This window comes from Rhododendron vialii, chromosome 6a (assembly GCF_030253575.1).
Source record: "Rhododendron vialii isolate Sample 1 chromosome 6a, ASM3025357v1".
In the NCBI taxonomy this organism is placed as follows: Eukaryota; Viridiplantae; Streptophyta; class Magnoliopsida; order Ericales; family Ericaceae; genus Rhododendron; species Rhododendron vialii.
The window spans coordinates 26,219,670-26,241,606 of record NC_080562.1 but is presented as its reverse complement, the minus strand read 5'-3'; the positions used below and the strand labels follow the sequence as shown (position 1 = coordinate 26,241,606).

General features: G+C 36.7%; 2 protein-coding genes across 2 annotated transcripts; one reads left to right on the top strand and one right to left on the bottom strand.

The window, feature by feature from the left end:
• Window positions 1–2,093: 2,093 nt before the first annotated feature.
• Window positions 2,094–8,285, bottom strand: LOC131329934 (LEAF RUST 10 DISEASE-RESISTANCE LOCUS RECEPTOR-LIKE PROTEIN KINASE-like 2.5). The gene is made up of 4 exons (XM_058363370.1): window positions 7,190–8,285; window positions 4,401–4,424; window positions 3,653–3,697; window positions 2,094–3,425 (listed from the first exon to the last, which is right to left on the bottom strand). Exons 1-4 carry the CDS (start codon window positions 8,067–8,069, stop codon window positions 2,362–2,364), a joined length of 2,013 nt encoding a protein of 670 aa, XP_058219353.1. The 5' UTR covers window positions 8,070–8,285; the 3' UTR covers window positions 2,094–2,361.
• An 827-nt stretch (window positions 8,286–9,112) lies between these two features.
• LOC131329938 (rust resistance kinase Lr10-like) lies at window positions 9,113–12,166 on the top strand. The gene is made up of 3 exons (XM_058363374.1): window positions 9,113–9,950; window positions 10,554–10,580; window positions 10,881–12,166. The coding sequence occupies exons 1-3, from the start codon at window positions 9,182–9,184 to the stop codon at window positions 11,999–12,001; spliced, it is 1,917 nt and encodes a 638-aa protein (XP_058219357.1). The 5' UTR covers window positions 9,113–9,181; the 3' UTR covers window positions 12,002–12,166.
• The last annotated feature ends 9,771 nt before the right edge of the window (window positions 12,167–21,937 follow it).

Genomic DNA, 21,937 nt, shown 5'->3' with positions numbered 1-21,937 from the left:
GGTTCAAAGGTTTTGGATGATATCTCGCAAAGATCAACAAGTGACCTGTTAGGCCTCGGTTATCATTAAGTGTCATCATCTAAACAGCTTGAAGGTAAAGTGTATGTTTGTAGTATGATATTTTATACTTCAAATTTTCAAACAGAGGATAGAAGTTTGATGCTTGAGCCCTTCGATGGGGCAAAATCCATTTTGACCCCCTATGATTATCGCTGTGTGCGGATATCCCTCTCATGGTTCAAAACTGACCACATAACCTACCTGTGGTTTTGAAAATGTGCGGATAGACCCCTGGCCGTCATATTTTTCATCCATATTAATAGACATAACATTAAAAGACCGATATACCCTCATTATGTCCCTTGATTCTTCTTCTTTTTTAAATCTAACCACACCATCCCCTATACCAAAAATTGAATTCAAACCGTTGATATTGTAAATTTTGACAAGAACTACATCTATGCCAAAATTTAAGTCAATCAAAAAATAAAAAGCTCATGGTCGAATCAATTTTGTTATGAAATAAAAATTTCAAATTTGAATTTACTAAATATTAGATCACCAGGTTATTAATGCCTGATCGAGATGATTTTTTTACAGATATACTCTATTCTTTATTTAATACATTATGAGAATGACTCAGATTACATTCTAGAGGCGTGTGAGATACACCTCCTTTAATATAGATGGAAAACATGACGGTAGAAGGTCTATCCGCACATTTTCAAAACCACAAGTAGGTTATGTGGTCAGTTTTGAACTATGAGGGAGGTATCCGCACATGGCGATAACCACAGGGAGTGAAAGTTGAATTTGCCCTATTCGGTGTTCTTAATTTTTTGTGGATCGCGAGATGCTCTTACCTTCATTGTCCTTACTTTCTGTAATATTGTTCTCTCTCTCTCTCTCTCTCTCTCTCTCTCTCTCTCTCTCTCTCTCTCTCTCTCTCTCTCTCTCTCTCTCTCTCTCTCTCTCTCTCTACAAAATGGAGAAGATTAGCGGCACTTACATAACAGAGGTCATTTGAAATATATATCTTAGACAAAGCCAAACTATTGTAAACGAGAAAAATACAAGACAATCAATGCCTTTTACTATGACTCAAATGTTGAGCCTAACACAAATAATGGTACTTGTGATCTACTTTACATTTATGCCTAAAATCAACAGTCTCAAAAAAGATAAAGTATTAGCCAAAGATAAAAGACAACAAGCACATGGACTCCAACCAAGTATGAACGTGTTAATGAACTTCTTAAAAACTTGACAAGACTCCTCGAGTTACTCTGCGAAAAACATCATGTAGGGTAAGAGGAATGTTGGCACGGATATCATTGTGAAACAATATTGTCTTTGAAAGAACTTGGTCTGTAGACACTTATTCGTCCAAAGACGAAACTAAACTTTCAAGAAAACGAGAGACAAAACTCTCATAGATCGAATGAGTAGTTGTTGACCTGGAGAGACAGAAGAAAAACAAAACAAAGAGAAAAGTATAGAGGCCTTCCCCTCCCACCGCTATATATACAAGGGTGTGAAGCCCGGGGAGAGAAAGAAGAAGAAAGATATTAATATTTTTCTCTCCTACTGGACAAAAAATGATACGTTCTTGCAAGAAATTAATTCTAATTTTTCGAGCGACACTCCTCCTATTGGAGAAACAATTATTTAGATTCGTAAAGACTTCGTTCAACTTTTTAAGTGTTCAGGGCTCTTCTCTTGAATCCATTGCCGACTTGTCATTTACAGAAACAAGGCCGGACTAAGAGAGCTGGCCTACTAGCAAGTGTAGGAGTGACCGGGGGCAAGGAGAAAGGTGTCAAGCTAGCCTAGCTAGAGGGAAGCGCTAACGGTTTGCTCGCGAGAGCTCCCAGTTCCGTTTTCTTGACGAAGATTGTGTTTCATAAACACTACTTTTTTACTTTTTTTTGATCCGCCATAAACGCTAGTTCGAACTTCTACAAAATAGGACAAACTAATCTCTAGTTCTCTTGAAAATGTAGCGTGAAAGAACGGATATATGTATTGAGGATTTCTCTAGTTCTCTTCAATTATATATATCAAACTAATCACAAAACACATACACCACCTCGAAATCAAGTCACTGGATCAACTTGGCGATTGAATTTCTTCCCATGCTATTTTCATAAGCGAGCTGCTTCAAAACTATCATTATGTATATATGTGCTCACAAAAGTTGAATGAGCAACTCAATATATAAGACAAGCTAAATACATAAAGCTACAACTAGCCAGAATGGGCAATGCCAACCAACTAGGAGAATAAGAGGATGTCGTGACCTTTAGTATAGGACTACAACTAGTAAAATGAGCAACTCAATACATAAAGATGCAAATTGGTTCATTGATCTTCAATTGGCATCTCTTGAGGAGTTAAGAAAGGCTTGGGAGGCATTTCAAGAGCTTCAACGTTTCCTTCAAGCATCTCTAGAACTTTGTTCATCGAAGGACGATCGCTAGGCCTCATTTGGATGCACCATAGTGCCGTTATAACCATCTTCCTCACCATCTCCCTTTCCTCCTCCGTGGCTTCTCCCATTTCGATTTCCTTTCCTGCTTTGAATTGGTCATAAATCCATGAAGGAAAGTAAATTTGGCTTGTCTGATCGGCAAATGCATTCAAGTTCCTCCTTCTACCTGCCATTTCCATCAACAACATTCCATAACTATAAACATCAGCTTTGTACGAAACACGTCCAATATTTTTGTAGAACAACTCTGGAGCCATGTAGCCCACTGTTCCTCTTGCTGCAGTAAAAGACACCATGCTATTATCTGTTGAATATAGTTTCGCAAGCCCAAAGTCTGACACTTTTGGATTGAAATTCTCATCTAAAAGAATGTTGTGAGGCTTGATGTCAAAATGTAAGATTTGCATGTCACAACCCTGGTGCAAATATTCGATCCCACGTGCCACTCCAACGGAAATGTCATACATTTGCTTGCAACTCAAGGAGATGTTTCCTTCTTGAGAAAATAAGTATTTCTCAAGAGAACCATTAGGCATATATTCGTAAACAAGAGCTCGTTTAGATCTCGTAGCACAAAATCCGATTAGTCGGACCACATTGACATGATGAATCCTTCCAATGGTAGCAACTTCATTGATGAATTCTTGGCCATTGGATTTGGGCTTTCCTAAAATCTTTATTGCCGCGACATAACCGCTTCGGAGCTTTCCTTTGTATACGGAACCATAGCCTCCTTCCCCCAACTTGTCCTTGAAATCTCTGCTCATCTTCTTTATTTCGGAATACGAGTACCTAATCGGCATCAGGTTGTTTTGACCTTGTAGAAAGTCTTCAACGGTATCGAACATTGATAAATGTCTTCTTCTAAACTTATATATTAAAAATGCCCATAGGCATAACATCCCACATGAAGTTCTTCCTAAAATGATCCATCCTGGTCAAAGAATACAAAATATGACCAATTAATACGGAAAAAAAAAAAAAGAAACAGAAAAATGGAACTTCCAGGTTTCTGCCACTTCCACCAATATCGTAGAGTTATGGTTCAGTTTATTCGTACTAATATGGCCAAAGCTTTTCCATGTTTTCCTTCTAAATCCATTTCCAAGTGATTTTCTCAAGTTTTTGGTAATATAAAGAACGAACAGTGATAGATCTTACCTGTGACATCGAACCCACGAACTTTGTATCCAGGAATGAAATATTCTGCAATAAATATGCATATGGTTTGGTCAACCGACAAAGGAAGTTTAGTAGTTAAGTAGTGAAATTATTACTCAATCTAGGAAACATTTACCAGTTTAAGAAAAATTCAGACCCGTAATTTAAGGAGTTAGAAGACAGAGCCATTAGAATTGCAACGAGACCTCATGGAAATGTGTAGTTGTGGAGTGAGTCCGAGCACCACCTGGCAGTGCTCTCGGACTTTTGAATAATTTCACTTAATAGATAATGCCAGAGTGCCTTTAGGCACAACCCCAGGAAGCGACCATTTTGAACCAGATTTTTCGCTTCCACCATGACCACGGTATGTACTACTACCATATTGCTATGAAAAAATTGAAAAAAAATTACATCGATTTATGTTCACTGTTCAATAAAATGCACAACTAAGGTGGCGTTTGATAAAATTGAAATTGAAAACTGAGAAATTAAGTGCTGAATGCTGATTTTTAAGCTAAAAAATTGTTGGATAAAAGTATTTCGGCTGAAAAGCAGTCTTGTTGAACCTTTTTTGGGTTTTATCCACTGGTTGAACCATTATTACAAACCCAAAATAAAACTAATGGGGGTCGAGCAAAGTGATTTATTTAATGCTGGTATACTTGTGGCTATATAGCAATATTTTAATAACATACTGGGCACTAAAAGGGTAGAAATTAAAACAGATGAGATAGAGAACGGTTACCATTGTAGAAAATCTCCAAGCGACCTGCAGTTTCGAGGGAACGAGTTACAATCACAAACAGAAGTTGAAACATCTCGAAATTCACGTAGTTTTGTTTTGCTACTCGTCTGAGTTTTTATAAATTACGTAACAAATCCTGGATTGGAACAAAATACAATACCGAAAGATTGTTTCAACCTCAAATTTTCTTGTTTGTTTCATTGGAATATTTTCAGCGGTATGATGCCCCAATGTATTCTAATACATGATCTTAATGTGACTGAAAGTGCAATCACAAGGATATAGAAATGTTAATTTGAAGACAAACAATTTCATATTCCACACAATCTTAAGACATGTGACTAGACCACAACAATCCTGATTCGCAGGATCGCTCCCCCATAGAGAGAGAAACGTTATTTGCAATCATGATTTGGTGGCTGTGAGGGACTCAAAGAGCTCATCGGGAGTGCCAAATTCATTGGTGGGAACTGGTGGCTTCAAGTCAGGCGTGGAGGGTTGCCACAAAATTCAAACTTTCAATTTCACTATGGGCCTTTTGGGTGATATTGGGCCTTCAAAACACAATAATTTCAACCTTAATGGGCTTCAATGCAATTCTGTAAGTTTGGCCCTGCATCCTAGCCCACCTATTCGAAGAATTGACTCGGTTTGCCTGGAGGCTGAAAGGTCTTCAACTCTCAACTGTAATACTGAGCATGGCAGAAAAATCAACCCCAATCAACAACCACAACATAACGTAACCCATCTAATCCCCAATCATTGGGCATATGGGCGGAGATGATTGGAAACAGACCTAACTTTTTGCAATATATGCACAAAGTGGCTGCTTTCAGAATACCACTAAAACAGTGGCCTCCTAAACCTCCAAGAACCGAGAATCATCCTTGTTGTAAAACCATGCTCCCAAATCAAAGCCAAATGAAATGCACAATAGAAGATTCTGGGATTTTCAAAACAAGTGAGCTCTCCATTAGCTGGAAGAAGAAGGAAAAATGGAAAAAGCGCAATCTACAGATCAGCTGCTGCAGCTTGCACTCTTTAGTTTCTATATCAGAGGGTGGTATTGCAAATCGCAATAGGATTCTGCTTAATGAAGCTCAAGCAGCGTGGACCTTGAACAAAATCATGGGCTTTAAATATGATGGTGATGAAGATGAAGTTGTAACCAATATCTTCGAAATGGAAATACAAGACGAGGAGAGGGCTGCACGCCATCTCTAATTTTCCATTCTAAAATCGTAAAGTGTGTCTTTCCAAAGCCTCAATGAATGGAACATCTGAGGCTTGGGTAAGAGGGAGAAAAGGGGTGGTGTGTGTGGGCAATGCATTCTTCTTCTAATGGGGGTGTATCACTTCTGGAGCACATGAAAATAGGGGCAGTACACAAAATAGGGGACAGGGGTATTCAAAGGGATGGGGTGTGTCCATAATTGAGAGGCTTTGAGAGGTTTGGGTCTACATTTGGGAGGCGGGGGGGAGTCAAAATTGAGTGGGTATAAGAGGTCTGAGTTTGGAATTGGGAGCGGGGTTAGTGATCTGTGTACAAAAAGGGTGGGATGGGTGGGTGTATATCTGGATAAGAGGTGGGAATGTGGGATGGGGGAGTGTGTTGAAATTGAATTTCAATTCGGAGGGGGATTTCTTGCTCTATTTACAGGAAATTACAAGGAAGTGTGAGGAGATATACCTAATTTGATCTACTCTTTGTGATTATGGCTTCAACAATGGTGATGAAGGCGTCTTCTACTCTGTGATGGGGGGGCCCAACCTGTTTCATGCTTCTGCTTCAATTCAACTCATTCAGACTCCTCCTACCAACAAGATTTTGCTCTACATGGCTGTCTTCCCCTTTGGTTTTAGTTCTGAACCGCTTACAGTTATGGGTCTTCTGTGGCAATTTTCGTTTTCTCATATTCTATTCGGTTGATTTCTTGTTAACCATTTTTCTTTTGGGCCTTGCTTGGCACATGATTGTTAAGGTATTGGATTGAGCTTTTTTTTACGGAGGCCTTTGAAAAAATATTTTATATTTAATGAACGGTTCGGATGATTTGTGTGGGACCCGTGGTAAGCCCCACAATGAAATTTGTGCACAGATTGCTATGTGTGTAGCAGGACAGCAAATCAAATGGTATCCGATTGATGAGATTTTCGACGTGTTCAATTTTGTCAATGAACTCTAAAAAGTGAATGATTTCAATCATTAATGGTTATAAACCCTAAAAGAGCTCACAAATGCTCCGAAACTGAACCGGACCAAAAGAAAGGGAAACTGAACTGGATCTCAGTCCAGTATTACTACAACCCATGGGGCGTAGCAGAGATCACATGTGACATGACGGTATGGACCGGGAAATCTTATGCACATCGAAAGGACTGTTTTCCAAGGAGCTATAGCAACAGAATTGTTAGTCCCAATGACGCAAATGCAATTTATTGTGGAAATATTTGTGCTGTTAGTCCCAGTGCAATGTTGGATACCTCGAAAAATACATTCCGAAATTACCTTGAATAGGTATTTATAATCGTTAATAATAAAAGTCTATTAGCGATAATAAATACCTCTAAAAATCTATTTGGGATAACTTGGGGGCTCTTTTTTGGGTACCTAGCACTTCCAAGGTATAAAAACATTTGGACACAGATGATTATGTTGTAGCCTTAATTTGTTTAAGTTCATGACTACTATGCTACTTAAGTGGCGTAGTAGAGTTTACATTAATTAAGGTTAAGTAGCGTAGTAAAGTTCCCATTAATTAAGGTATGGAATAGGAAATCTTACGCACATTGAAAGGTCCTGTTTTTGGCGGGCCCATAATCGCAGAATTTGTAGCAATTGACGCTGTAATTAGACCCCATGTAACAAAAGTGATTTCCTAGTCCTTCGCATTGTTCACAGGCAGAGGACAGCCAGGAAACCTCAAACCCATACTCCAATTTACTGTGGAAATCCGAGTAGGAAATGTTTGCTTGGCTTTTATCAGCTGGCAACCACAACGTTGTTATACGTATCTCATCTATTTTGCACTGATCTGCCACGTCCGAAAGTAGTAAGCTTCCGAACAAAAAGTAAGAATAGCGTCTCTTTTCTCCGGAAGAGAGTGAAGAAGAAGAAGTTGCTTTATCAATACAACTAGAAGCACTAGTATTACTTTCGGAGTAGAATCGAGATTTTACTGGCTTTTCACAATCTACCCAGAGTGCCACGGCCACATCCCATGGGATTAGATGATCAATGTAAAAATTAAAAGCCGCGGAAGAATAACTGACAGCTCCGTAAGGGAACTTTAATGCATATTGGTCAGCATTAGTGAAGTTGAGATCTGATAAAGAATGAAGAGGGAGGGATGAGCAACTTCCCTGTTTTAAGCCAACATCGACTAGTCGGATTGTGTAGTTGTTGTAGTTGATGGCGTGGACGTAGTATTTTGCAGAGGAATTCAAGTACAGTACAGGACGATTGTGGTCACATTCCAGTTCGTATTTCTTGTTTCCGCACTCCTTTGGGTCTCCTTTCACTCGAAATGGGTGACTGATGTGGATATTTCCACAAGAGGGGACACAATTGGGACTTGTTTGAGCATAGCAGTTGCCCAAAAACAGGGCAAGAAGAAGAAGAAGAATATGGGTTTTGTAGACATCGGAGAGAAGCCTTCTGCTCGACATAGGAAGGAGATAAGTTTATAGAGAGAGAGAGAGAGAGAGAGAGAGTATGATCAATATTGCTTCCTCTGACCATTTTAACATGATCAATCTTTAATCTGTATCCTTCCAAGGAATCTTTCCATGTACGAGTATCATTTTAGTGTACTTGTCAACGTTTTGAATAAGTTATCAGGTAACGTAATGGTAATGGTAAAAGTTTACCTATATCTTGCGGTATAATGGTATCGGGAGTTTTGAATGAAATACATATATAAGAGGAGATAGTTACGGTGGTCATGAATTTTTTAACATATTACAATATTTAAAAATATACAAATCACCTGTAATGGTCGTGAATCTAGAATGAAAAATATGCATTCCATGCATCAGAAATATGCATATCATCCGAAACTATAAGCGCTATATATATTTCCAAGATACATCCTTGCGTAGCTAAACAAAAATGCACAACATCTTTAAAAAAAAAAACATGTGTAACATAACCTAGGTATACGCATGGCCACGGGGCGGCGTTGGAGAATGGGTTTCATCGGGGCAGACCAATTAGTTTTAGGGTTTTTTTTTTCCCTTTTTGTTTTGGACAATTTCTCTTTTAGGTGCTGGGCTTTGCCCTTTTATTTGGGGGCTGGGGATTTTTAAAGGTGTTTGCTAGTTCCTTACCAACTTTGGAGTTTGTTTCTATATTTTTTTTTTAAATGAGAGGTGAGATGTAGTGATAAATAAGGTACTACCTTTGTTCATGATGCTTCTTGGAGTGTTACTATAGGGTTTCTGTTTCGTACTATTATTTTGAATGATATGAAATCTTTTCTTCGCTGATAAAAAAATAATATCCACAATGATTTTACATGTCATTTTCAATGGCTTATATATGTCTTGATGTATGTTATTTTTTATATTTTTAAAGTTATTGTCTTATAGAAATAATTGAGATTTATCAAATAAGATCTATATTCTATAATATACATCGAGAAATATAGGCAATTGAAAATAACACGTAAAACTACAGTGGACATTTAAAAGAGACGAAAAGAGTACTACAGAGAAAAACACCTTGACACAATTAAAGACGTGAGGTCCTTCGAGTTGAAGAAGAATCAGCAGATAAAGTTATGAAAGAACTCCACAGCAGTGGATCATCAACAACTAATAACAAAATGTTGATCTTCCTCTTGCTCTTATTCTTCTTCTTGTCGCCTACAGGGGGTGGAGCTGGAGCACATGATCGCGATCACGAAGATGAGTGCAAGCCTGCAATGTGTGGAGACAAGGGCCCCGAAATCCGGTTCCCGTTCTGGCTAAAGGATCATCAACCAGAACGTTGTGGCTATGGGCCTGGCTTTGCTCTAACCTGCTCTCCTACCAACAATAGCGAAACCCTGGTTGATCTCCCATTCTTTTTCAAGGTAGTGGTCCAAAACATCAGTTACCGTTCTCAGGTGTTGACATACCAGTTCTCCGGTTGTTTTAACCTAAGCTTAATATTCAACACCTCCTCTCCCTTCCTACAAATATCCCATTCAAATCTCTGTGAATACTACATATTCAGTTGTCCCTCCTTTTTAGATCCATATTATGATTATTACAAATATGCATCACTTACATGCCTTAGCAGTCGAGGACACCATCTCTACTTGATGGTTTCGGATTCTATCAGGCAAAACCTTTTGAATTGCACAAAGATGCATACCATTCCAGCAGTTCCATGTATAGACATACAATCCCTTGCGTATCCTGGCAACTTGGCCAGTTGGTGGTGGAACGTACCAGTAGAGTGTTGGAAATGTGAAGAAGAAGGCAAGTATTGCAGACGGAGTAGTAGCAACAACAGCGAGAAGCATGAAACCGAATGCTTTAACCCTAAGCCACCGACAACAAGAGGTACATCTCATCATCTCATACTTCAAAAGAAAAGGAAGAATGTTTAATTTACTTCACTTATCCTCGTGCTATAATTTTATTTCTTTTTCAACTAATTAAAAAGTTACAGGTAGCCTTGTTTGTTTTGGGTGAAAACATTTTCTGGTAAAAGATTTTCTGATTTTCCTTTATTTGGCTACCTAAAATACAGGTCAAACATTTTCTTCAGTAAAACCTTTTACAGCAAATCAACAAAAATAACTTATGGCCAAATTTAATTCACCTTCAAATTCGAATTCATATCCTTTCAATTCATCTTCCTACTTCACTCACCTTGAAAGTTCGATATGGTGCAGCCGAAGGGGAAAAAAAAAAAAAAACATTATCGACGGTAGCAAAGCACACAAAAATAAAAGTCGCGAAATTATTTTATAAGTGATTTTTCGGGAATATTTTTTCATGTAAAATAATTTATACGGAAACAAACGGAGCCTAACTTCTTCAAGTTGGGTTTTTGATGCTTGGGTCTTGGCAACTTCATGGAAAAAAGTAAACAAGTTTTGATTTAATTTTATAAATTCCTCATACGATAAATTGACTGGCGCTTTGTATTGTCTTATACAGGTGAAGCGAAAGCCCCACTTGTTACAGGTGGATTATCTTTCTTTTTTCTCCCATCTTTTTTCTCTACATTCTATTAATGAATACACATACCAATCACACCTCCAACAAAGGACGGGGAGTGGTTGGAATTATTTCCTTTTTCCCCTCTCACATATGCGTGGAATTCCATTTTGTGTGGATACACATACATAATTATGAGATCCACAAAGAGGTTCCTAATAATTTGGTCACTCCACACATATGTGAGAGGAGAGTGGTAGGGGGTGTGGTTGATGGGTATGTACGTATCATTGCTCTTCTCTTAATAATTTGGTTGCTCAAATGCAGGACTGATCCCACTTGGCATTTTTCTTCTTGTTGTATTTGCCATAGCTACATATTTTACCCATAGATCCATCATTTTAAAGAAAGAGGATCAAGTAAAGGTTGAAAGATTTTTAGAGAATTACAGAGTTCTCAAGCCTACAAGGTACACATATGCTGAGATAAAGAAAATCACTCATAATTTGAAGGAAAAACTCGGCCAAGGAGGTTTTGGAACAGTTTACAAGGGAGAGCTTTCCAATGATGTTCCTATCGCAGCCAAGATCCTCAACAACTTCACTGGTAATGGCGATGACTTCATCAACGAAGTGGGAACAATAGGTACGATCCACCACGTCAATGTGGTTCGCTTGGTCGGATATTGTGCTGATGGGTATAAAAAAGCTCTTGTTTACGAGTATTTGCCGAATGATTCTCTAGAGAAGTTCATATCAACGGATCATAAAAAAGCTTCACTTGGTTGGGAGAAGCTCCAAGATATTGGTATAGGCATAGCCAAAGGAATTGAATATCTTCATCAAGGGTGTGATCAAAGAATCCTTCATTTCGATATTAAGCCTCATAACATCTTGTTAGACAAAAATTTCATTCCAAAAATCTCTGATTTTGGGCTAGCCAAGTTGTGCTCGAAAGAACAAAGCGTTGTATCCATGACAGCTGCTAGGGGAACCGTGGGTTATATTGCACCGGAGGTGTTCTCTAGGAACTTCGGCAATGTGTCACACAAGTCAGATGTCTATAGTTTTGGAATGTTGTTGCTTGAAATGGTTGGAGGGAGGAAGAAGAACATTGATGTTCGTGCAGAAGAAAATAGCGATGAAGTTTACTTTCCTGAATGGATTTATAATTGTTTAAATCGCGAAGAAGTAAATAACAATGAAGTTGAGGAAGGTGGAGATGCCAAGATTGTTAAGAAGATAACAATTGTAGGACTTTGGTGCATTCAGTGGTACCCAGGAGACCGACCCTCAATGAAAGCTGTGGTTCAAATGCTCGAGGGAGATGGAAAGACTTTGGCCATGCCCCCAAATCCCTTTTCTACCACCAGTCAGTCAATTACAAGGGGAAACATGGGCGGAAGGCATTTTAGCAGTGTGTTAGAGATCATTTCTGAATCCGATTGAGAGAAGTGTTGCTCAATAATTGGTTGGTGTTTTTAGGAGAGTCTAATGCACTGTCTTTTGTTTTTAAGTATAATGATAGAAGTTTGTACTCATCTACTGTTGTATCCTTAATCCAATAATATTTACGAGCGATAGAATAAACTCGAGATTGCTTTTTCGAAGTTATTGTGAGTGTGTCGAGCCATTCATGGTGTACGTATAATTTTGCTTGTTGATTAATTGTGAATTGCTTTGTTTTTGGCTTTTGACCATTTAATTAAGAGCTTGCTATAAGTAGGATGAAACTGTAATTTACAGCTCTAATTAAGTCTCGAACTCCTATATTACTTGCCAATAAAATCCCTCAACTGATCGTACGATTGTTCGTAGTAGTTATTCCTTTAGTCTTTGTAACAATATCAAAAATTAATAAATTTGTGCCTAACAAAAACAAAAGACCCATTATGTCTTTTATTTTTTCATCACAGAAGCTCACACACTGTACTTCGTCAAAAAAAAAAAAGGGTTTGTGTTGAATTGCTCAATGTGACTGTCCTTCAAGCGGCACTCACAAAAACTACAATCAGTTTAATTTCGGAATTGAAAAATTGTCTTGCTGTTGAAAATCGAAAATGTTACTTATTTCAAAACCCAAAAATATTATTCTACAACCAAAATATTAGTAGTCTACAACATCCTAGGGCCAAAAATGATACAAAAGCAAAACCTCCAAAGTCCAAAACTAGTAGCAACCTCTAGTAAAAATGATTGACTTTTGTAGGTAATGAGTGCAGTGAGAAATAGAGTAATGATTGAAAATATGGGTAATGATTGAAGAGAGATAGAGAAAAATGAGAGTAATGATTAAAGAGAGAGATAAAGAGAAAAATGAGAGTAATGATTGGAGATAGGGATAATGAGTGGAGAGAGAAATAAGATAATGATTAGAATCTAAAATCCAAAACCATCAACCGAACAAGGAAGTTTATCCCGAACTACACCATCCAAAATGTTGTTGCAGAGATGCTTTACAGCTTTGGAGTTTCAGTTATTTAACAAGGTTATTTTCAACTTTTGGAATATCGGTTATGCATAAGATAATTTTTAGCTTTTACTAAAAGTGTTTCTAGGTTTTAATACAAGCAACTTAATTCATATTCACATTTTAGATAAAAAAAAAATTCAGCATATACTAGACTCCGAAATCTATATAGTTGTAAGTTAAACTTTAATCTATAATCTAAATTATATTTTACGGTTCCTGAGGCAAGAGCATTTTAGCCAAATAAAATTTTTCATAAGTATAATAGTCTATGCCTTTTCTCATTTCTTGTAAAAACTTTCCAATAACTAATAGCCATGTTACTCGGACTCTATAAATCAACAAGACTTGACAAAGTCACATGTCATTATCATAAAATGTACGAGAAGAGTTTTTCCTCATCTTGTCAGGTTGGTTGTGTATAAATAACAATGTGAGCTTGGCTCGTTCAAAGAAAGGCTATGTTCACCTTGGATCTCTAGACTTTAACCCCTCTCACTGTGTGAGTGAGAACTTATACACCTCACTAAATGGGGGTGAACAATACAAGCACTCTAATTGGTGAACAAAGTGTGGGTTCCACCACAAACTAATCTCAATATCACCAAAAAGTTTTTAATCCGGTGGATTCCACACTTTTTCCACCCATCAAAGTAATCAGGGTCTAAATGAGGGTGAGCATATTAGCACTCCTCTTTTTACACGGTTTCTAATAAATTTTCTCTACAATTCTTACTCTCAATTCTTTGTCTATTTGTCTCCCACTCATTTACCCCAAACCCAAGCAAAGTTCAAACCAAACAGAACATTGCAATCACTCATGGCCATATTTCTTGTACTCCATAAAGCAACGAAAACTTGGAATAATGGAAAAGCCATTTGTCATTGACAAAGAACAGACAGGAATAGTCTTTCATATCATCTTTATGTCTCTCTCTTGTTTTAGGCCATTAGACCGACTCGTTCAGAAACTCTTGCAATTATTGGTGGGCAATTTAATTTCTAAGACTCCGAGAAGCAAAGACTTGGCAAAGTCTTGCAATTACAGGTGGGCATGTTAATTCCTAAGACTCTAAAAAGCAAAGACTTAGCAAGACTCCAAAAAGCAAAGACTTGGCAAAGTCTAGTCTTTCATATCATCTTTATGTCTCTCTCTTGTTTTAGGCCATTAGACCGACTCGTTCAGAAACTCTTGCAATTATTGGTGGGCAATTTAATTTCAAAGACTCCGAGAAGCAAAGACTTGGCAAAGTCTTGCAATTACAGGTGGGCATGTTAATTCCTAAGACTCTAAAAAGCAAAGACTTAGCAAGACTCCAAAAAGCAAAGACTTGGCAAAGTCTAGTCTTTCATATCATCTTTATGTCTCTCTCATGTTTTAGGCCATTAGACCGACTCGTTCAGAAACTCTTGCAATTATTGGTGGGCAATTTAATTTCAAAGACTCCGAGAAGCAAAGACTTGGCAAAGTCTTGCAATTACCGGTGGGCATGTTAATTCATAAGACTCCAAAAAGCAAAGACTTGGCGAAGTCTTGCAAATTACTGGTGGTGTTAATTCCTAAGACTCCAAAAGGAAAAGAGTTGGCAAGACTCCAAAACGCAAAGACTTGGCGAAGTCTTGCAAATTATTGGTGGCCATGTTAATTCCTAAGACTCCAAAAAGCAAAGATAGGCGAGACTACAAAAAGCAAAGTCTTGCAAATTACTGGTGGCCATGTTAATTTCTAAGACTCCAAAAAGGAAAGAATTTTTTTATTTGGTCAATCAATAGAGGAGATCATTTATATCAGATATGAAGTATAAAGTACAAACTCAAAACACTACATCAATTATGAAAGTCAATGAGATAATTAAGCTCAACAACTCAATCAATACAAGAAATAAGCCTATTATATGGTAGAAACAAAGAAAGAATGGAAAAGCTTTCTAAGAGAAGAATACTTACATGCAGGTAGAGAGACTCGAACTCCTAACCTCTTAGTGAGATGCAAGAGTTCTAGCCAACTGAGCTAACCCCAGTTGATTCAAAAAGGAAAGACTTGGCAAAGTCAATTACGTATCATTATCAGAGAATAGATCCCTTCAGAAAAATCACGTAATCAGATTCCATAAAGAAGCTAGGTTTGGCAAAGGCCTCCAAACTCCAAAGGCTCAAATCAACATGCCAACCCATGTAATAGCATTTCCTAACTCTCGTTTCATGTCTCGAGTTCCCCAAAACCTACAAAATACCACTTATAAAAATAAAAAAAAAGATCGAGAAACACTAATTCTCTCCAGTTAAGAAGATAACAGGGTAACTAAACAAAAATTGGGGCTATGGTTAAGCACCTTTCAGAGGGTTGTAGATCTATCGAAACATTTTGATTTGGATTTCCATGCGTTGTATTGGTAATTAGATCATAGAGTATTTTTTACTTTTGTAATTCGATAACGTATCGGGACTGCAATTTGTGTACGATTATCTTTTATATAAACTACATCTCTTTATTTGCAAATAAATTGGATTCATACATGACTGTGCGGTGGCTAAGGACTTTGAAGTGCCATGTACCCATGTCGCGAGCTCGCCTAGATATTTTTATTTGCAACAAACATACAAAAACTGGCATTGACCAGTTTGGTAGTACATCATAAAGTAGGAAAAGCCTATGCAATTATTCAATGCCCTTGGGGCAGTACGTGACGGTACACCAAGCCTCTCCTTACCATACATTATTGTGGGGTTCTTCCACTTAGTCTCGAGCCTACTAGAAATATGTAATTGAAGGGAGGCTTGGATTACTGCCATGCACGTAGGGCCCAAGAGACATTAAATAATATTTTTCTACTAATGCATCATGGAGTACTAATGTGTGCCCTAAATCATGAAATGATGAAGACTTTGTAACAGTGAAGTTGAGAAGAGTGTTTACTCATCCCCCAGTCATAGAACTTTTGTTGCCTATGTCTATTGGCTTATTTCCCTTCGTTATCGTTACAATTCGGAACTTATCAAACCCTTTTCCTCGCAATTTCTTCATTGTTTTGCGTTGACCGATCGACCTTAATTAGTCTAGATATGGAAATTTTGTTTGAAACCGATAGGTAACATGTGTATAGCTTTATTTTATATCTGCTAATGAATTAAAGTCTTAGGGATGTTATTCAGTTTGAATAGTTTAGGGTTAATGGTTTTTTTTTTTGTAAAGTCAGTCAATTCATTCATAATCCGAACTACTATCTAATCCGAGACACGAGTTATTGCACCAAACTACCTAATCCGAGACATGAGTTACTGCACAAAGCACAACTAACTATAGACTCAAAGACACCCAGCAAAAGCAGCCGACACAAGTGTCGAGACTTTCTTATAGCAGACCAAAACTTGTCGGGTATTATGATTTCAAAACTAACAGCGCCCGGCGGGCAGATAAAGTTAAGAAATATGGGCTATACGGTTCTGTATGCATCCCATTTTTAATCTATTTTATAGTCCCTAACGTTATAATTTATATCATATTTGTTTTTGTAGTGTAAACAAGAGGTTGTGTGGCTGTAAACTTGGCATTATGCTGCCTAACTTGCCTTATTTGGTTTCTTTTTAAGTATATATATTATTATAGTGTTTGTTACAGGTGTGCTTGTGAAAGTTCAAGATATTCCTTATTTTTAATAAATGTGTTGAATGGAAAATGATGGTAGCTTATTAAAGATTGATTTTCCTTTTATTTTAAAACAAGTACTGTAGTGGGTATACTTTGGTTCGGGTTTAAATCGAAGGCTATGTAGTTCGGTTATGATACACATACATCGCATCCGTTGTATGTGGGTTCGATTTTATGTGCACTTTTTTAATGTGAACAAATTTTTGAAACTGACTCACACTTTGTATATTCTAAAATTGTACAATAAGAGAATAGGTATTTCATTTTTTTCCATATGCTACTTAATAACGGTAATCGCAAAGTAGTGGATGACGCCACATGGAATGACCATGACAACTCCAGTTAGCCCCCGCACCTCGGTTATTAGAGGTGCCATCGACGTTGAGCTTCCACACATCTCCATGGAACATTTGCCAGGCCGGCCTGCGCCACTTGGAAGCAAATCCATTCCTCCAGGTTCGATCGGCTAAGGCTCTGTTGCTTCAGTAGATTTTGGGGTCAGTTTGGCAATAAAAGTAGCTAACACTTGAGCTTTGATTGCCATCCTTGGCTCATAGCAGATGTCAAAATTAGTGAGCTCTGCGGTCCATTGAGAGATCCGGTTTGATAGGTTGCCTTTTCGGAGACTAATTTCATATATTTTAGTTTCTTCAAACAGTGTGGATTGTTTTTTTTTTATTATCAAATATCCTCTCATGAAGTTTTAGATTCAAAGTGATTTGAAGAATTTGAACATAGCCTCAAACTTTTAGTTTTATAAATTTTCATTTTTCATCAACCAAAAGAAAATTAAGAAATTAATTCATTGTCAACAATGGAAGTACAAAGATGAAAGAGATTGATCAAAGGGCACGAAAGCATCATAACAGGGAGGAACCATCCCATGCCAACTAGCCAAAATTGGATGCTCACCTCCGATAATCAGATTCATATGCCACTCAAAACACCAAAAGAAAACACAGTTGGAAAAGAACCAACCAAAATTATGTCTACAAGATTAGTAGCTTTGAAAACAGCTTCAGCTTCATCAATAGTATTCTGACCACAAAAAACTTCCCCAATACTACACCATCCAAACTATTTACTGCAGAGATGTTGTACAGCTTTTGGAGTTTCACTTCTTTTCAACTTTGAGAGTATAAGTTAGTTATAAAATCATTTTTAGCTTTTACTACAAAAGTTACTAGGTTTCAATTTTCATACAACTTAATTCATTCACAGTTCTCATTTTAAAAAATTTGCAATTTTTAAGAACATAATTCCACGAAGTAAAAATAGTTTTTTATCCATATCTCAGGGTATTTGCACCTTGACTAATATCTAGGGGACCGAATACGTACGATGTGACAATTACTTAGCAAGATAGCATGCCAGAGTAATCAATTTTGATAGAAATCTTCCCTTATTTGTCCGAGTTTGTTTTTTTTTTTTGACCAACAATAAAATGCATAAAAGCAATGGAGACCGGTAAAGTCACATGTCATTATCATACAACTAATGAAAAGAGTCTTTTATCATCTTTTTGTGGTGGTTCTATTTATATAACAATATGACCTTCGCTCGTTCAAAAAATCTTTCGATCACTTACGGCATATTTCTTGGAGGAGAGAAATGCAAATAAGTTATTCACCGCTGCGCACAATTTTGGCCGTCAATTTTGGCAATTAATGATTGAGATCTGTTTTTCAATTTTGACAGATAACAATTAATTTTTATAGGTCAAAATTGATTTTCAATCTGAACCGTCCAAAATACTTTTAAAGGCGCATAATTAAGCGCCATAAAAATTACTCCCTCCGTCCCCTTATTATAGTCCAGTATTTCATTTTGGGCTGTCCTTTAATAAATGTCTATTTGGTAAAGTTAGTGGGTAAAAGTTGGTACATTGTCTATTTTGTCCCTAAAAGTAGATTCTATTTTGAAAAGTTAGTGAGTAAAAAATGTAATGATGATGGATAAGTAGGGAAAGTGGAGGAAAAAGTTGATGTGAAAGGTATAATGATAATGTTTTTTTAATAAGTTGGAGTTACGAAATAGGACATTTAAAAAGAGACGGAGGGAGTATTTATTAGTTGCTCGGTAAAAAAGTTTTCCTCTTCTTGTATTATTATGGAGAGGGCCCAGCAAAGACTGACATGACAAACAGAGACTCCACAAAGTCATTGCAATCCATTTATGGAGTGGGCCTTAAATCACAAACCACAAAGACTTTCTCAGGCTCCGTTCCGGAACGATAAATAAGTACTTATTTTTTAAGAAGACAATTTCAAGCTCAAAAATCACATGCTTACGCAAGTAATTTTTTGATCACTATGGATCTTGTTTGATAGATCTCATTGACATCTTTAATACGGTGCAAAAAAAATTGAAAAATTATTTTTCATTTATATTATTTTTGAATTTAAAAATATGAAATAAGTATTTATTTTTTAAGAAGGTGTTCTGGAACGGGGCCTCAGTCACACAAATTTCTTGTCAAAATGAGAAGTCTATTCCGCCCATCCAAGAGTCTTTTATTAGAACGTTAGTTGGCTTTGTCTTAATGGCTTATTTCCCCTTCTTTTTGTTATCAATCAAAACTTAAATGAACTATTTCCCTCGCAATTTTATTCACTATTCCTCATTGACCGACATAGTATTTTTTCTTCATCGGTAATGTCATTTTTATAGTAAAGTTGTAATCACTATTTTTTCCTCCGGAGCGACTCAACAGAGAAAAAAAACAAAGAAAACAACAAAACAAAAAGGGGCAATATTGCGACTTATTTCCAAAGGTGAATCCTTGGTTCCACGTTGTGTTTCAGAAATTCATCGAATGTGAAGTGACAGTCAAATCAAATGTGGAATTGATAGCAAGAATAAGAGGGTGTTCCACTTTCCAAAAAATATATTTTTTGAAAAAAGAAGGTAATTTCAAACTCAAATATAATGAAAATGAAAAATATTTTTTCAATTTTTTTTTGCACCGTTTAAATGATCTTAATGAAATCTATCAAATAAGATTCATATTGGTAGGAAAATTATTTGCGTAAACACATAATTTTTTAGCTTGAAATTATCTTCTTTTTCCAAAAAGTACTTTTTTAAAAAAGTGGAACACCCCCTAATAATTGAAGACTAACGAAAGATACTTTTATTAATCTTCAATTAATGGTGTATCGACATACAAGAAAATCGTTGATGCAAGGCATATATTTTCAAGAACGAAATCGATACATGGGATTCTAAATTGCTCATACTCCTAAAACTTGAATTGAAAGACTAGTATTTAAGAGCAACGGAATATAAAGAAAAGTAAGTAAAAAGACATTGAAACGTAAATTGACATATAAAATAAACTCCTAACCCATTGGGTATACCGGAAGTCCAAACACTTTCAGAAATGGAAGTTCCAATCTCCTGGCAAGTTTTCAAAGTTTCCAAAATCTGGCAGGTTCTCACGCCGGAAAAAATGGAAATTTTTCAAGAAGAAAAAGTTCAGAGGGCAGCGAAAGTCTGATCGCTGCTACATATACGGAAAGAAGGGGCACTATGCAAAACAGTGTCCAAATAAGGCAGCAAGAGACAAAATGGTGAACTCTTTGGCTCTCATTGATGATGATCTTGAAGATGCTGATGTTGAATCTCTGTTTTCCATCGACAATGAAACAACAGATGAAGCAGTCCTGGCATTCACTTTTGATGATTCAGATGATTCATCAGAATCAGATGACTCTTCTGAAAAAAAATTAACGACAAAGAAATTAAATGCAAGTTCTTTGATTTGTTTGAGAGAACTTACAATGAAGTCTAAAGAGACTATTTATCGGAAATAGAATATGTAAGAAATAACTTTCTATCTTCTTCAATTATTTGTTTCCACTTCTCTTCAACTTCCAAATGCGTAAGACCATGCCATATGTCTTTATAACTTTCAAATCCATAGGGTTAAGCCAAGTGTCATGCACATGTAATAAAAATACAAACAATAATAATAATAGAAATACTATTACTAATAATAATACGTAATAAAATAGGTAGCATTTCTATAATTATCACATTTCTGTCGATAAATATCGTGTACAATGTATGGTTTGGTTATGAAACACAAAAAACATATTCGTCGGGTAGGAGTTCCGTTTTGGGTGCAAGTAATAATTTCGGATTTGGGTACAGTATCGCGAAATCCGGACAAAACCAACCTAATGTCATCCATATTTGTTTATTGAGCAAGGAGTTAGCTAAAAAAACTTCTCAAATTTTGTGGTAACACTCATTTCAAGAGAATAACAGGATTTGGCGGGGCATATAGCCTCGCATACTGCGCATGAGGTTAGGGATTCATTTCCATACTCTTACTCTTCCCCTCACCCCTTGGCTAGGCAAGAAAAGTGAATCACTAGTTTTTCAAGTAAACTAGGCTCAGTTTGGGGCTTCACGGCAAAAATTTGGGTTCTTTATCATGGGCTCAAACTCTTAAACAGGGAAACATGCATATCCTTGGTGGAAATCGAATCGGTTGCCTCAAATGCCCTCAACCTCGTCACTTCAACTACTAGCCACCATCAACTTCATAATGTTATCCTTGTTTGCATGTCCCTTTCTCCAGGAGCTGGGCAATCCATGGATTAAGCATGTCATGCGTGAAAGTAACAAAATGCGCCGACCTACTTGCTCAAGACGCGAAATTGCACTGCTCCCCTTTTCTAATTATCTCTCAATTCTGTATTGTATTAAATCGAAATGATGAAGGCCAGAGGGGTACTGTGTTTCTTATTATCGGAAAAAGAGAGAGAAATTTGTAGAATTCCAGCTACTCATTTTGGTTTAGACATTTACCAAATGTCTCTTATGGTTACTGGCTATGACCCAAAAATGAATTGATCACTTAGCTGAAACAAGTTTGGTTATTTGGATAAATAACACGATCGTGCAATATTATGGATTAAGATTTTAATGGCCATGGTTATTAGAGCACTTTTTAAAACATGTTTAGGTAGAGATGATTTAGTGAACTTGTAAAACCATCTAAAACATAGACTTATGATTAAAAAGATACACTATAACCCTAAGTTTTTATACAATTAATTGTACTTTTCTAATTCTGCAATCTCTGTTAAGCTACCAAATCGTGATAAAAAAACTATACATGAACATAATTATCATGGTTTTGATAAAACTGAGATCTTTTAAAATATCCTCGTGTGATATTTAATTTAATGTTGTACTGATGTTATTTTGTAGAGACTCGTAAATTATTATAATTTCGGTAATTTTTAATGCATGA